Raw genomic sequence first — 17,580 nt, 5'->3', positions numbered from 1 at the left:
ACTTGAGTCATTTGGAAAAGTGAGGGTTCTGACTGAGCCGGTCTCCACGTCACCCTGAGAGGCGGGAATTTTTTAGCACTCAGATATTTTTATAGGCAAATTAAACGTGTGCTTCCTGGTCAAGTATAATGACTCTTGAATTATATGATATAATCTCCTCTTTCTGAAATGCTGCCCTTCTTCCTTTTCATTCTTTAGTGACAGGCCTACATTCCATCTCCTCTGAATACGTGATTCTAACTAGTCAAGTCCACAGTGATTTTTTTCCTTTGACCTTGGGGACCCCAATTTTATACCTAGCTAACAATTCAAGGAAATAAATAACATTTTCCCAAATTCATATAATTCATCCCAACAACAAGCTTTTGAGTTCTTTGAAAGACATTTTATGTTTTGTCCTCTCCTTTACTGCTACTTACAATGTATGTGTATTGTGTGCATTTCCTGATTTTCCAACAAGAGTGTCTTCAGCTATTGATATCTATGCTCCTGGTCTCTACTTCCAATGGCAAGCAAACATTCATAGTCTTAGGTATTCATTTCCTGCCTAAACAGTTTATATCTGCATACAAGGCCAGCACATTTCCATAATACCAGAGGGCACCATCTGTTCCACCACTTAAAAAAAAAATACTGCGCTATTTCAAGAAAAAACATTTAAAGCATGAAGTCACTTTCCTAACGTTCTACTCCTGCATAACAGGAAAATGTTTGGCCTCAGAGATGTTCCTGATTTGCACTACAGTAAGAACATTGTTATTTTACTGGCTTTCTGGCTTCCAGGTATCCGATATACTGGTAACCATTTTTAGGAAAATGTTGCCTAGCATGGGTACTGGTCACAAGGTGATTTGATAATTCCCTCTTTTCTGCCTCCTGAAAATAAAAGTTACACTTCACTTGTGCCTCTGTTGAATTACCCTGAACATTTCATTAGTCCCTGGGCTACATGACAGTTCTTCTGTAGACCACAGACCCCTTGAGGACATATCCATCTAGCCATGATTCACAACCAAGCATAGTTATTTGATAGTTATGAATCACAGCTATGATTCACAATTAAGGATGTTAGAAAAAGTTGTCGCTAATAGTAATTCAAAGCCCTGATGATGGATGGCTCATGGCATTTAACACTAACAGACATCTAAGAACTTAATTATGCTGTTTTCCGATTTCTACACAACCACATGTAATAACAGTTATCAAATAGATGTTATCTATTTACTTATTTTCCCTTTTTAAGTGGTTCAAAACGTGAGTGAACTTAGAACTAGATGTTGCCTGAAAACTAAAAAACCTGCAGGACTAGCGGTTTAAAAGTTAGGTGTGGACTGGGTGTAAATTCTGGGTCTCCCGCTTACTTGCTGTGTGACTTGTCCTGTGGTGTCACTTCTTTTGCCTCAGTGTTCTCACCTGAAATAGAGGTGTAATAGGGAAGCCTGTCTACGGTTTTTGTGAGGGTTAAACTCCACAGCACTTGCACTGAGGAGCTCCTTCCCAAAGCACTCAGCGAGCAGTTTTCTCTGCCCTGACTATCCCCACCAATTCTTTTAAAACTCTCCCTCTTCCTTTAAGAAGGAAACATTTATTTAGAAGAATTTAAATAATGTAATAATGCCAAGGTAATCTATCCAAAAAAAATCATCAGAGATACACATAAGAAATTACACATAAAGATGATCTAACACTGAATAAATACCAGGGAAATGGCTAAAGAAAATATGGTATGTGCTCCAATGTCACATAAAGGAAGTCAGTACACAAAGAACCTGGCCTACTAATATATGTAATATGATCATTAAAATATCACTATCAATAAAGTCCTGTGTACATAATAGATTAAAAGTACTTAATGCAGAAAACAGGCGTGTACTCTCAGCAGTATACCAAGATTACTCTTGGTAAAGATTAGGTATCATCACACCAATTTATAAATATTTGTATATTCTAAAGAAATATACCAAAATATTCACAATTTCTCTGTTTCATTTGCATCTTGATGTGCACTTCTCAAATTCTCTATAATATATGCACAATGTCACCAAAATTTGTTCCCCGTGTCCTTTTTCTTCCCAATCCCTCTCAATCAACCTGTTCCTCTATTCCAATGGGCAATCCACAGTGAGCATTTATACACTTTATAATTAACAACTGAACCAATAATATAACAAGGACGTGACCACTATTATTTTTGAATGAAAACTATTACCTTCGTGAGAGATCTCCTTCCAGGGATTCGGCGGGTACATGAAAGCCGCGTTCTGGATCTGGTCGTGTATGTCTTCATCCTCGTTAAACGGGAACGTGCCGCTCAGACTCACGTAGATGATGACCCCCACAGACCACATGTCCAGGGAGCGATTGTAGCCCTTGTTCCTCAGAACCTCAGGAGCCAGGTACGCAGGGGTACCCACCACCGACCTCCGGAAAGACTTCTCTCCAATGATCCGGGCAAAACCAAAATCACAAAGTTTCACCTGTTGATAACAACGGTTTGCAGAAACGGTAAGGTCACAAGCTGGGAGCGTCTTAGCGCTCGTCTGCCAAAGACAACTGCGGTACCTTATGTACACTGTATGGAGTCCTCACGGTAGAAGCCATAGCTGTTTCCCGTGGTACATACTTGAAGACAGTGGTGTGTGTACTGACACAAAATACGTTTTCATTCACTAAAATATCATCTAAACATTTTCCTTCTTTCCCTCATCCCCAAAACCAAGAGATAAATGCGAAAATACGTATACTCGGAAGTGGGTAATATTGTTCTAGAAGGCACGAAAATATCATGGAAATCAGGGATGTGATGGACTTAAAGGCTTATTATAAATAAAGGTTTAAGGATAAGCACAAGACATGTCATGCCACCCACAATAATCTCATAATTAACTCTTCACGGACACCCTAAAGGTGTCAGGGCCCAGGCAGGACCTGAAGGTGTCCAGAGGCAGGACAGCGCCTTGGTCAGGTCGCGTCAGACACAAGACTCCGGGGGAGAGATCCAGGCACTGTCCATCCTCCGAGTTACGAAGAAGAAGACAGTTTTTGCACTTGTCCCTGAAAGTAGCACTGAAGTCTCATGTCTGCCCAGCATTGGAGAGCTGGTGGCATCCTGGGCCCCTTCAGTGTTCTCACTCTCCAGCCACCCCTTCTCTAGGATCTGCATACAACAGAAGCTAAAAGAGCTGAATGAGAAGGCCCGCTGTGTATTCTAAGCAGGCTGAGCTGAGAAGCCAGAGTATACAAGCTGCAGTCCCAACAATACAGGAGAGTAAGAAATAGATGGAAATGAACATGTAAACTTTGAAACAAATAAAGGTTTTGAGGGGAAAGGTGACAGAATGCTGCCTGCCGGGAGCCGGTGTCGCTGTAGCTGGCTTTCTGCTGGGAGAGGCTGTCAGGGTACTCGCCTGAGGGAAAGGGTCGGCTGAGGCAAGCAACACGTTTTCCGGTTTGAGGTCACAGTGAACGATATTTTTAAAGTGAAGATGCCGCAAAGCCACGAGTATCTATAAAAAAAGAAAATTATCGAAACAATTTTACTTTGGTCTATTAGTTTATTTTAAAATGTATTCTACAGGGACATAAGTTTAAATGGCCAAGAGAGAACCCACAATGTACAGTTAAGCTTCTTTATGTTCAAGACACTGAAATAAGCTAGATTAACACAGCGGGTTTTAAGGAAATTTTGATGGGAAGACTAGCATTGTGTGGTATTCATACAGCAATCAAGACAGGTATAGGTGAAGTTCAATAATATTGAATTTTTTTCAAGGAAGCAGGACTCAGTCACTGTATTTTTTTAAAAAAACTTATGTATTTATTTTTTATTGAATTTATTGGGGTGACACTGGTTAATTTTCAAATGTCATCAGCACTTTTAATACATGGGCCTTTGCATGCATTAGTCATTTAGCACACTGGACTCTGGATACCGCAGCTATAAACTAGACGGTACAGTAAGCCACTGCGACCTTGCTGAGCGTAGTTGAGACTTTGGAGGGAGGGACTGAACAACAAGGCTTGAAAGCTACCGTTAAACAATGATAACATTTGATATTAAATGTTATCTTTTTTTCTTATCTGTAATTGATTTCTTACCTGAGTAATTAAAAACTTGGTTATGTGCTCTGGCAGCCTGCCCTTTTCACTTGACAAGATCATCTCCAGCATGTCTCCGTGGAGTTTTTCCATAACAACAAACACTCTTTCGGGCGTTTCAAACATACACTCCAGATTTACAACACCAGGGTGATGAAGGTTCTATTAAAGATAAATAAAGCACTTGAAGAAAATGAGTTTTTTGATACTGGTTGGCAAACTCACTGATTATACAAAACTGTTCAAGTTACAAGCTATGAAGAAACCCACAGTTAAGATTTTTAACACCTCTAAATTCCACATGTGTTGCCTTATATTTTTGAAATTTTAATGCTTCCAAAAACTCCATCTTTACTTTCTATGCAGAGTGAAATTATTTTTTCTAGGCTAAAAATCCGAGTTCCAGCACAGTGAATTGCTAATTAGGTTTGAATTAGAACACCACGTTGAGAGATCTGTACTTTCTGAGGCTCATCTCCAGTATTAAGCACACTGCCCTAAATACGCAGGCAAGGCCGCCTCACACAGGCGGCGGAAACTTAATGTGGAAAGGGTGACATTCGTAGACATGGAGTATCTGACTACACTGATGAGGCACATTAGTCCAAACCGTCTGGAACTGCTCTGCTGCTGGAGGCTGGAGTGGTTTGCTATGGATGCTCTTGTATGGTTGGTCGGTGTGAAGATGACTATGAAAACAGAAAAAAATTCCTAGAGCCTCTGCTTTGTCTGGGATTCGATGCTAGGTGTAGTCCTGCATTGTTCTCAAGAACTCAATATTATCTCCTATATTGTAGTATATATTACTACAATAAAGTAATGGCTAATAATAATAGGCTGCCTTTGGCTTGACATGTTGTCATATATGTCAAGCAAAAATTATTGTAACATTAGATGGGTCTCTGTAATGATGCTTAAGTCTGAATGTCAGTCTGGGGTTATCAACAAAAGCCTTTGATCATTTGACCTTTACTCTTTATTTTCTACACACAATAACAAAAAGCATCCTGATACTTAAAAGATGATTATTCCATTTATATTTCAATGAGAAACAAAAAAATCATTAACGAAACTACCTAAAGAAAGACAGGAATGAACTTAAATTTGCTAACAGCTGAACAGAGGAAAAATACACACTTTATCTCAGAGAAAAAAACCTCAGTGACTGATAAAATTGAGTGTATGTAAAATGAGTTTTCACAAACCACTTGAACCTGAAATGGCTCCTGTTCAGACCTCACAGATGGGTGCCGGGTAGCAGACGGCGCTGTGGTGAGTCTCCCTGCGGTGAGTCTGCCCTGCAGCTGTCCTCCGAGCTGCAGGTTGGTGAGGAGAGCCTGGCAGCCCGATGTGGAGCACACCACAGTTGGCAGAAGCTCCCAGGATGCTCAGAGTGTCCTTCCACTATTTGGCAATTTGGATCTCTGACCCAGATATTGGACGAGGTTTTTCGATTTTGATGCCTAGGTGTCCATCATGCAGCATAACACAGTCATGGAATAGCAAGTTTCTGAATGTGGTCCAAGAGATGCCTGCACCTCTATCCCATGGCCTTTCACCTCTAGAAGTCACTGTTCTGGAAACTGTTCACTGGTCAAATCTGGCTACTTCAGATACTCGGCCTCCAGAGCTGTTCTCTTCTGGTCAGCAATGAAGCCATGGAGAGAGGGCAGGATTAACAAAACTCACTCTCTCACTCCTCTTACTTTATCTGCCCTGACTGCCTACAAGGGCGGATACCTTTTGGCTTTGGCCATTTTGGAAATGTCAGGTCCTTTGGTGGGAGACTCTAAGGAATGACTACATATGTCTGTTTGGCATGCAGTGTGGAATTTGAGTGATCGCATTGCTCACACCTGAAACTGTGCACAGACTGTCTCACGTCGTTTTTCTTACACACCCTTCCCTGACAGAAGAGCCCCTCCCACTGGACAGCCTGTCAAGCTCTGGGTCTCCAGGTGTGTCAGCTGTCCTCTTTTAAATCAACGATCACAGAAGAAGCTTTAATAATAACATGAGAATCCTGCCTGAGTTATGATTCTCCTGGGCCAAGTTCACTATGAGATGTGCTCAATGCACTTTCCTCCTTTGAGTATCTCCTTAACTTACTATTTCTTGTGTTTACTATAGCTTTAAGCACTTCAGCAGTTTTCTCGGGAGTTGGGCTTCCTTAAATTGCCAAGGCCTTGCTGTTTGGGTAGGGAGGAGGAACAATGAAATTGGAAAGGAGCAGACCAGAAAAGTAAGCAGCAAGGCAAAGGGGCCCCTTGTGTGTAGACAGAGGAAAACCTAGAGTGTGAAGGAGTAGATCAAGGTTAAAGGAGAGCAACCTCAGGGGCAAAAGAAGAGGACAGAGTGGTACAGTTACTCTCTCCTGGTCAGAGCTGAAGTGCAAGGCAGAGTGGGCGGGATTAACAAACTCTCACTCAACAGCTCAGCCTGCTGCTTCTGCTGACTTTGTTTTCAGATGGGGGAAAACAGGAGTCAGTAGATGACCTAGATGCTCTTCTACCTAAATTATCTGATATACCTTATTTCGCCATGTATAATGTGCATTTACCCAAATTTGGGGTTAGAAAATAAGGATGCGCATTATACATGGGTAGTACTAATTCCGTATCTATATGTTTTTAATTCTTTTATTTATGCTGATATGTTAAAAGTGTAACACTAGAAGGAAATGATGATATCGTATGCAAAATAATACCCTGGAAAAGAATAATGGGTTTGTGTCTAAATATAAATAAATAAAAATTGAATTAAAAATTAAAACAAAAGATTTCTCCCTGAAACTTTGGGCCAAAAATGTGGGTGTACATTATACGTGGCAAAATACAATGCCAACCCTCACGTGCCTCTACCTGTATTCCTCTAAGTGTGCAAATTTTTAGCAGTACTGAAGTTGTTTACTCAGTATATCCTTTTTTCCTTTTCCCTACTCTACCACATGACTTGAGGAGCATCCCTTATACAGAGAACTAGACTTGAATGTGTTTATCTAATTGGTATTTTCACAGACTGTTCTAGCACAAAATTATGGAACAGAGTAATAAGATTCTTCCCCGTTAACTAAGTTGTGCCATGTTCACTGTAAATCTGAAGGACTCTACAAATGTCCTCTAATAGCATTTTTTAGAAAAAATTTTGCTGTTTCTTGATAGAGAACTTTGAATCCACTTAGGTATATACATCTTTAAAAAAATATATTCAATGAAAGCACCACTGAACTAAAGGCTATGTATACACAAATGGTAAAAAAAAAAGTTTTAGAAAAGTTTGAACTCATTCATTTTTTGTAGTTGGCCCTTGATCTTTAATAAAAACCTTATGCTGTACAGGTTTGCTAAAGAATACATTGAGTGGTAGCTGAAAAATCTTTCCAATAGCACAATAACTTTATTTTTCCTGCACAACTGATATATAATAAGTTGGTATTTTTAAACTTTATTATGTATGCTTGAGAAAAGGCCACCATAAGGTCTTATGCCTGACCTGTATTTTTTTGCATTAAACCAAATGACCAAGCTTGTTTTTACATGTAACAATAAAAAAAGAAAACAATATAATCATGTTGTATTTCTCCAAATTTTCACCCTATGCTGATAGAAAGTATTTATTTAGCCTAGAGAAGATAATATTGAAGACTGGAAATAGGAAAAAATTCAAGCTATTATTTTCTATTATCATGAATAATTCACATTACCTTTTTAATACCTTAAGTGTAACTCTAAGATATGCTTCAATCACACCAGTCCATGTGACTTGTTCACAATTTAAACTTTCTATGTAAAATATAAAATATATAAACTTTTCTTTTTTTAAAAAAGATTTTATTTATTTATTTTTAGAGACAGGGAAAAGGAAGGAGAAAGAGAGGGAGAGAAACATCAATGTGTGGTTGTCTCTTGTGTGCCCCCTACTGGGGACCTGGCCTGCAACCCAGGCATGTGCCCTAACTGGGAATCAAACTGGCGATCCTTGGGTTCGCAGGCCAGCTCTCAATCCACTGAGCTACACCAGCCAGGACTATACTTTTCTATATAAATAGCTATTCAATGTTTTCCTCTTAAGGTCCAAAGTAACTGAATTACCTTATTTTGTTTTGTATAATGCACACTTTTTTGCCCAAATATTTGAGGGAAAAATAAGGGTGCACATTATACATGGGTAGTACCTGAAATACCTCGAATCTGTTCTTGTGCTTTTAATTATTTGTTACATAAAATTTCGTGTACCATAATATCTTCAAAAATAAATGCTAAAATTCCTTTATAATACAAAAAAACAAGTAGCTAAATATAAATAAATAAATAATTAAATTCAAATGAAAGATTTTTTTCCCTGAAAGTTTGGCCTAAAATCGTGTATGTGCATTATACAAGGCAAAATACGGAGATTAAAAACTGACTTGACAGCTGCACATCAAACACGGCATACTAGCATTCCGGAAGAATTTTGCTAACTCTCCAGGCCTACCTAGGAATTCCGATAATAAATTTCATGGCAGAGTAAGTACTACAAGACGCTCCGGCCATCTGTTTGTTGCATTTAAGTAATCTAATTTCCAGGAAACGGAACATTTGGTCAAGTGCAGGAAAGAATAGTGTCCATTCACACATACCAGATTGATGACATATCCATGAGGTGAATATAAGTTGTTCAGAAGTCTGGGAGGAAATATCACTTAGAGATCAAGATAAAAATTTTCCTGACTCAAGTTGCCTAGAGAATTCTTTTGCTATCAAAAGCAAAGGCTTTTATAAAAGTAACAATATTGTATGACAAAAAGTATTTAACTATTAGCATCTTTATGTTTACATTCTATTTTGTTGTATTCTCTGGATTTGTGTTAACATTTCATTTGTAACTATATTTAATTTTAAGTGTCAATTTATATATCATTCCATATAGACCTGTAAAAAATTAAAGATGGCATATTTTCCCCTTGTTCATTCAGGATACTTACACTAAAACATGAGAGTTGGGAAAGAGAAGAATTAGAATTGGCAACTTTTCAGCAGGATATTTAGGAGCAATACATACTTAATATGGGGACTTCTCACTACTTTTCTATCAAAACAACTAAATGACTTAGATTTTAGCTCCTACCACACAGAACGAAATGAATTTAAAAGTGATGAGTGCAGATCTCAATTCTAAATGCCACGAAAAGCGGACGGAAGACTATTCATAGTAGTGTGGGTGGGGGCATGATGTGCTTTTCTCAAAGGCTTTGTGGATTCTCATCTCTGCCAGTTTGCCAGGGCCAAGAGGACGCCATCTTTCCAGTTTTTAATCACAGTCTCTTACAATTTAGGCTTCCTTTAGTGGCCCTAGAAATTACAATGACCTAATGTCTCATGAAGGGGAAATAGCATGTAATTCCCTGAAAGATGTTAAAAAAAAGTCATCATGTAGATAGCAGATGACTATAAAAAGACTAAAGATAAAACTCAAATTGATATGGTAAGCTCATCTGTCTGTCCTGAATTCCATAATCTTATACCCAACTGTGTTTTAGGGTATGTTATTTAAAGAAAAGATGTCTAACAATGGGAATTGATGTCCTTCCTTCCAAACTTACTCTTTTGGTGTTTCCTCTCTCAATAAATGGCCAGCCATCTCCATTAGCAACTGAGAGTCACACTAAATATTTACCTCTCCCTCAATTCCAAAATCAATTCATCTCTAAGACGAATAGTGCCCACCTCCTTAACTTCTCTCACACTGACACCGCACCTCACCCCTAGGGATCTACCACAGCCTCCCAAGTGATCTTATCTTAGGTCTTGTTCACCTCCAATCCATTCTTTAAAGGACTGTCCCTATGGTCTTCCCAGAGGTGATTGCGTCACACCCTCTTGCTGCAATTCCATAATAGTCACCACCAGCTTAGCAGGAGGTGTACGTACCCCTTTAGCAAGGCACATAGGGCCCTTCACAAATGGCTTCTTTTCCTCCTCCCACCCAAATACTTTGCCAGCTTCTCTTTTTCTCCCACATATCTACCCATCTCTCTGGTCCGAATAAACTCTTTTCAGAACAAGCTGTGCTCTCTCTCTTCTCTACACTTTCATACACGCTGTTCTCTCAGCAGGAATGAAACTGTTTTGCCTGGTATGAATTCTCAGCTGCCAGGCACCTTCCATTGACTCCCACAGTCCGACTTGTATGTGTCTGTCTTTCCATTGTCTTTGGGACAATCCTCTTTCATAACATTTAACATATTTAGTTATTGGTGAATCTACGTGTCTTACTTACCAGACTACAAGCCCCTTAAGGACTGTATTTTATCAATTATATTCCCAGATTGAACCTAGTGCCTGGTACCCAAGACGTTTGTAAATTTAATGGAAGGATCGAGACTCCTTGTATCTCCTTACTTTTCAGTACATGAATAATATTCTTTAAAGTTTAAATTAATTTACTAAAGTTATGCTAATACATATCTGACACACTTAGTGACACAGTACATTTTGCATCTAATATGATAGATGCCGATGTCCTCTCTTCAGAAAAAAAAAAGTACCAGACTTTTTCACTTTGAGTTCACTTGAATCTACCAGTAAGAAATCTCAGGATTCTGCTGATGAATGATATGATCAGGAGTAATAATATTTTTAATGATAAATACCAATAACATGGATGTGAATATCAGAGATGCCACCAGTGTATGAATTACAAAATGATTTTCTAAAGTCTCAAGGGTATGGTCATTTCCAGTGCTGTTCCCTCAAAATACAGGAGATCTGACCACTGCTTCTGTAGATATTTCAGCATATTTGATAGGAATAAACACTTAATTTTCCTTCTACCTAAGTGATTTGTGTTTATTTTATATAAACTGTAGCTCTTAAAAAGAAGACACGCCTTATTTCTACCCCGTTCTCAAAGCCCACAAGGAAACATTCACAGCAAGAGACAGGAAAAGCAACAGCAGCTAAAGACCATCGTTGGGATATTCCTTTTAAATAACCCCTTCCCTCCCTGCCAATTCTCCCTTGCACAACTTGTGAAAATCCAATTTCCTATGATTTCATTATTGGCCTGAGGATGAGAAAGAAAGCACCAAAAATGGGCTCTTTAGATGATAATGATCACTGAACTTCTAACCCCCTTACTTGGAAAAGACCTTGCAATTCCCTTCTTTCCATCGTTTTTGATTTGATTTACACATGTGACAACAAGGAAATCCTTGAGGCCTGGAGCATCGTTTGAGGAGCACAGCCTCCGGACACAGACCGTCTATGAGTTTCAGTTCCAGCTCCGCCACTTCCCAACTCCGGACTTCCATTCTTGATATGTAAAATGGGATAATAATAATAATGTGTCTAACCTTGCAATACCACTAGGACTTAATGATCTAATGTCTACAAAAGACCTCGAATCAGACCCGGAACACAGTAAAGGGTAGGTGTTATTGTTGGGAAGATTGTCTGTAACTTATAAAAGATCTGGGCCACACTGCAGTTTGATAACTGAACGTTTACTCTAAGTGGCAGAAAAGAAAACTTCCTTTCGCCTTTCACCCAACACAGGCTACATCAGAAGGAACTGCCAGAAGCTTGTGCTCCTCATCTTTCCCCTGCTGTGTTTTTATACTTCAGGGATGGGAAGAGGGGTTTCTGCTGGGACGTCAGCCAGGTGGCGGCTGTGTGTGGCCCCACGTGAAGCCTCCTGCCCTAGAGCGCGATCACTGAATGTAGCATGTGAGCATGTTCCCGCTTCACGTTGAGCTGGCAAAGACTCAGCTTAAGTAGGCTCACACGTCAGTAGTTACTTATCTTTTAGGAGATAACATTTTCGTGTGGAACTCTCACATGTACAATTCTAGAAATGCACACTGATGCTAACCTAGGACAAAACAAAACTAACATACTGTCAGAAGAATAAAGGCACATCATATTACTTCAACAACAAGATTAGATATGCCAATCCCCCCTCCTGTGAACAGGGGTCACTGCCTGACTTTTAGATCAACGGGTCCACAAATTTAACCCATTAGACTCTAGGAACTCAGAAAGGTTCAGATCATTCCTGGTAAAAACTATTTGCTCTCCTACCCATCAGACTGGAGCGTACTGTGATTTTTCTTGTGGCAGTAAGCGACACAGATTGACCCTGGTTAAATATGGGTCAAAATTGTGTGGGAGAAATAATAAATGAAAGCATCTCCATGAACTGCTGCTAATGACAACACATACATACTGTGCCCAGAGATCAAGAAAGGGAGTCAACTTTTAGGTGATTAGCTTATATGTGCAATTTACCACTACATTTTTTCATTTTAAATTAGCTATAAATCTGTGTCTTGTATTAATTAATACCAGACCAAGAAATTTTTAAAAAGACCAATTCAATATTTGTATAGTTAAAACCAACTCAAGCCTGGTGTCAAACTTCTGTATTAACGTAAGCCTATAACCCTATCTGCACACCTCAGTCATTCTGCACTTCGTCAGTTATGGACGCGCTTCAGTCTAGCTTCAGGTTCCAGGTTGCTACAGACATGTGATAAATACAGTGTCTTCTTCTTTCACTACAAAAGGCAGGAGAAGCTAAATGCAGAACAGAAGAAGGAGTATGCAGAAAGTACTTTAAAAAAACTCGCATCGTCTCTCATGTTGTTTCTAGCATTTTTTGACTTTTCACCAGGTGAAAATCTATAGAAATATCTGATATTTGCTATCCATCAGCAGGAATCCTTTGTATTAGAGCTAGGAAGGGGAAATTAGCCCACCATCTGCACTCATACTCTGAGGTTTCATGGGCATTGATGTTTGTATGTGGCTGAAGTGGATACTGTAATTTTGGGAGGTGGGTGAGTACTTTCTATCAAAAGAACTCAGGAAAGACCCTCGCGTAGCAAGGATCCTGTATGTGTTGGAGGACCCACCCCTACCCCGAACCAAGGTCAGAGTTTCAAGTTGAATTTAGGCAAAAGAGCATGATATCGGAGAACCAGAAACAAAGGCTTCAAAGACAGAAAATTAGTAACTGGTCAATATCATTAGAAAAAATGATCACTGTTAGAAAACATTTCCCCCTTCCTCTGTGCCACTACTGAGTCTGTTTAGAGGAAAGGCAAGAATTAAGAGCATGTCTTGTTAAAATAAGAAAATTGGGATAGTGTGTATGTGTGTATATGTGTGTGTGTGTGTATATATATATATATATAAAAATTGAAAACTACAAATATCTGGATAATTTTCCTATTTGCTACCAAACACATAGCAACGGAGACACGGCTGAAACAGATTTTTATTTACTGTTAATCTACCTGGCTGGAGACATGAGTACATAAATCCCAACTCATCCTGGTGTTAGATTTAAGCATAATTTTTAGCAAATCATATCACTGTAGACCAGCTTCTACATTTAGATGTCAGCACTTCACCAGAAAGCTTAACATTCTATCACAATGTTAAATGTCTGTGCAGACACATAATCCTCCCCATATCTTACACGTCAGAGAGTGGGAACCAGAATGAGTGTACGGGGTCTGCTGGACAGGGAGAGAGGACCAGACATTATGTGCAAACAGGCCAAGAAGTGACATCTTACATTTGCAAAAGGGTCCTGTGGTAAAATGTGTTTATTTTCAAAATTAAACAAGTTCTTAAACACGGGCCCCCTCAGGATCTTCAGTAAGTGAAAGACTGCGCTCACTTCCCAGATGTGGATGACCTGGACATATGTAAATTGTTTTAGTGAGGAAATCTTAGCCCCCACCCCCTCTCACAAATGAACTTAAATTTCTTCCCAAAATATGCTGGGAAACACTGATGTAAAAACATGCTACACATTATTTAATTTAGTCCCCCTGAAACAGTCCTGTGAAGCAGGCGCACCAAATCATATGAATTCCATAATTAGGGAAAACAGAGTTAAAAAAAATGATTTACCAAAAAATAGAAGTTTTGACTTAGAACCTGGCCTTTTGACACAAGGTTTTTCACTACAATTAACTTACCACACACAATATTTGAAAAATCTTCTAAGTTCATTTTATTTTTCTTATAAAATCTTTGTTTTCATTTTCCCTCTATCTTAGACATGTATGCACATAATCTATAGGCTTTATTTTTTGGAACATGCAGAATATAAGATTACATTAGAGCTGAAAACCCTGTCTAAAGAAACAACTTCCAGTAAATTATTCTTGCAATAAAAGACAAAGAAAGAAATTTTGAAGAAGTATAATAAACATATGAGATGAAACAATGAGTTAGCTTAGGAAACGGAGTCCCCGGGCTCTACCCTGTCCCTCCCCTTCTAGGTGAGGACACTGGGTGTGACTTGAGGCTAGACACCTGCCCATCACTGCCCCCTCCCAGTTTACTGGGTGAGAAACAGCTAAGACAAACAAAACCCGGTCTCAGCCAGAGTTGGCAACTCGGACCTCCCGTGCAGTTCTGAAGCTGCTCTGCTATTCAGATCACCACGACAATTCCGAGATCGGGGAAAGAGCCACCGTCCAGAAAGGAGGGACTGAGATGAGCTGTGCCTACGACCAACCCCAGTGTCAGAGACCACAACGCGCCCGTTCCTTCCCCTCACCCATAGCTGATAAAAACCTCCACCCAGACCCGCTTGGCAAGACTCACTCTCTGAGTTCGCCTGCACTCCCTTGCTGTGAGTGCTTACTGTCACTTTGATACATCTGCTGTGCTTTGCTGAATCTCTGTATCTTGTTGAATTCCTCCCCACACAGTAACAAGAGCTTGGACACTGGCAAGGGGCTGCGGCCTCCCTTGGCCTCCCCAGGAGCCCTTCAGCATCAAAAGTATAAACTGACCTCTCACTACACACTAAGAAAGAAGGTAATCGAACTTGGCATATTTTTCTCTAAAAAAATGACTTCATAATTTAAAAATAATCGATAGTTTACAAAAAAATTTATTTTCCCACCCACATTTGGCAAGATTATTCTCTGGTTTTCTATCATGATTATCTCTTCCCCACATACTCTTGATCATCTTTTTAGACAAGAGAAAAAAAGCCACATATTAAAAGAAAAAGCCATGTATTCACAAGATATATATTTAATCTTGCTCCATGAAGGCAAACTGCCGTGTTTTTTAAACAAAAAGGAAGGAGGATTAGGAATACTTTATTGTTTTATTGGCAGTCTCAGCAATTCGGCACCCCCTGCTTCCTTCAGCTGTGGCTACAGAATTTGTTCAACAAACACTAAAGCCTTCTGGGGGCCGGGCACATGTTAAGGCATGTTAAGCCCGACCCCAGGCTTTGAGTCAAATACATGTGCTTGTTATGATGAAATTATGTGTCAACACATAATTCAGAAAAGTCAACATCAAGTTATTTGATTTTGCTCCTGGGAGCTAGACCTACAACCCAGTGGCTGTGAGCTAGTAACATCTAATGAGTATAAAAACTTTGCGTGTTCCAGGCACTGCTGAGTTTCACAAATGACCACATTTGATTCTCAGGTCTATGAGGTTTTATAGATAAGGGAACTGAGGCAAAGAAAGCTTTGTAACGTATGCAAGCTCCCCAGAACTCTTAAATACAAGTCTAATATTTGAATCCAGGCGGTCTAACTCTAGAGCCTATGTTCTTTAAACATTATGCTACACATTGTCTTAATTACTTCCTTGGACTCACATTTATTTAGGACTTGGATACTGCCTGTTCTAACTACTACGCTTCAGGAGCCATGCTACTTAAGACTCCCCACCATGATCACTCAACCCATCTGAGCATGCGTCTGGATTTCCGATTGCTACCCGTTGTCAGTTATCTCACCACAGTACCCTGCTCCTATACCTGTGACGACACTCACCCTGACAATCTGCACTGACAATCGGGACTCAGTATCTTCCTGACTGACAAGACCTCTTTCCTACACCTTAACCTATTTTTAAACTCATGGACCACCACTGTTGTTCTCTTACCAAAATCCCTGCTGATCTTAAGGTTCCACTGCCTTTCAAGGAAAAACTCTAACATGTTCTCTTATTTCCTTTGCACACAATATACAATCCCCCCACCCCCACACACACAGGGCTCAGCTTTTGAGACACCCTGTAACACCTGGAAACAATGAATATATCCTACAAATTTTTCCCACTCACCAAATACCAGAATTTTGTAATTAGAGCCTAAAACTTAATGATTTATTTACACAAAAGGTATTATAACAAAGGCCCTGAGAAAGAATTTAGGAAATTCAGTATGTGATTTCAGACATTTTGTCAAATATTAATCAATTATCCGTATCTTTTCTACAGTCTAGAACTTGTGGAAGTTGAAAAAAAAATAGACATGACTAAGACCTTCAAACTGCTTGTAATCTAATTATTCCATAAAACACATCTGATAAATATTAAAGTACTACTTTATACTAACACTAGAAACCAAAACTAAAAAGGAGCAATGGAAAATAGCATAAGACAGAGAGGACTGGTGATCTCCAATATCAATCAAACATTGACGAGCCAGGTAAACCAAGACTGGCATCCAGGGCGGGAATTAAAAGCTGGGCAATGGCCAGAGGTTAAGAGTATGACGATGACAATGACTGGAAGAGAAATAAAAGACTCAGCTGAACAGGAGAAATAGAGTCCAGTGAGATCACTTATACTGCTACAGGATAGGACATGTGGACAGGTGCAATGAAATAAGGAAAAGAAAACTAAGCTACGGAGAGATAAGATGGAAGCCCACCAAAGACTCATCAGATTGTGGTCTTCAGGATGGACCAGGGGAAAGGAGGGCCAGGAGAATGACGATGGAGTGGGACGCAGGAGAGAACTCAGCTATCAGGAATATCACCAGTTCCAGTGAGCAAGACTAGTGCCAATGGAAATGTGAGGGCTGTAGCCAAGATCACTTGGTGGCTGTGACTGTCACTACTAGCTGAGAACAGCTTCTAACAAAGTTTTCTGGCCTTTAAACATTCTTCCTATATAAGTCATCTTTAAATATTGATGCAATCATAACAATTTCTTTTTCCAAATCTTTCAATAATTTACAATCATCTGAGCATAATAAAACCCAATTGATTAGGCACAACATCTAAGGTTCTCTATGAACTCACACAGAACCCATTTTCTGGTTTTATTGCACATTCTGTCTCATCACACCATCTCCAAACTAAGGTAGGCTCTTTGGAACAAAAAGAATTTTAAGGGTTATGTAAGCAAAGAGAGTGTTTTAAGACCATCTATTTTGTTTACATGTATAGCTCTACTGCCTGGTACATGAGGAGAATTCAGTAATTGTACTTTGAATGAGTGGATGAATGAATTATAACAGTCCATTAATACGCTCCAATACACATCTGCCCAAGAATATCCCTGTGGTCCAAAAATTCTCCGTTCCCAAGTTCCCTTTCACAATGATTTTTCTCCCACTTTCGAAAAGAAAGGCCTGCTTCTCACATATTCCAAATTACAAAGCACCCACCCATGGAGAGGAAAATACTCTTGGAGAAAATAAACAAAAAATTCAAAATAC

General features: G+C 39.4%; 1 protein-coding gene across 2 annotated transcripts in view; it reads right to left on the bottom strand.

The window, feature by feature from the left end:
- PRKD1 (protein kinase D1) overlaps positions 1–17,580 on the bottom strand; it is a 313,565-nt gene that overhangs the window by 17,039 nt on the left and 278,946 nt on the right. For both annotated transcript variants that reach the window (XM_045188313.2, XM_053928918.1), the window contains 3 exons: positions 4,099–4,260; positions 3,408–3,506; positions 2,210–2,477 (listed from right to left, as the gene is read on the bottom strand). In XM_045188313.2, coding sequence (XP_045044248.2) covers positions 2,210–2,477; positions 3,408–3,506; positions 4,099–4,260 — 529 coding nt within the window. The remainder of the gene's footprint in view (positions 1–2,209; positions 2,478–3,407; positions 3,507–4,098; positions 4,261–17,580) is intronic.

This window comes from Desmodus rotundus, chromosome 7 (genome assembly GCF_022682495.2).
Source record: "Desmodus rotundus isolate HL8 chromosome 7, HLdesRot8A.1, whole genome shotgun sequence".
NCBI lineage: Eukaryota > Metazoa > Chordata > Mammalia > Chiroptera > Phyllostomidae > Desmodus > Desmodus rotundus.
The sequence above is the reverse complement of the archived record's forward strand: the minus strand, read 5'-3'. Positions and strand labels throughout refer to the sequence as shown.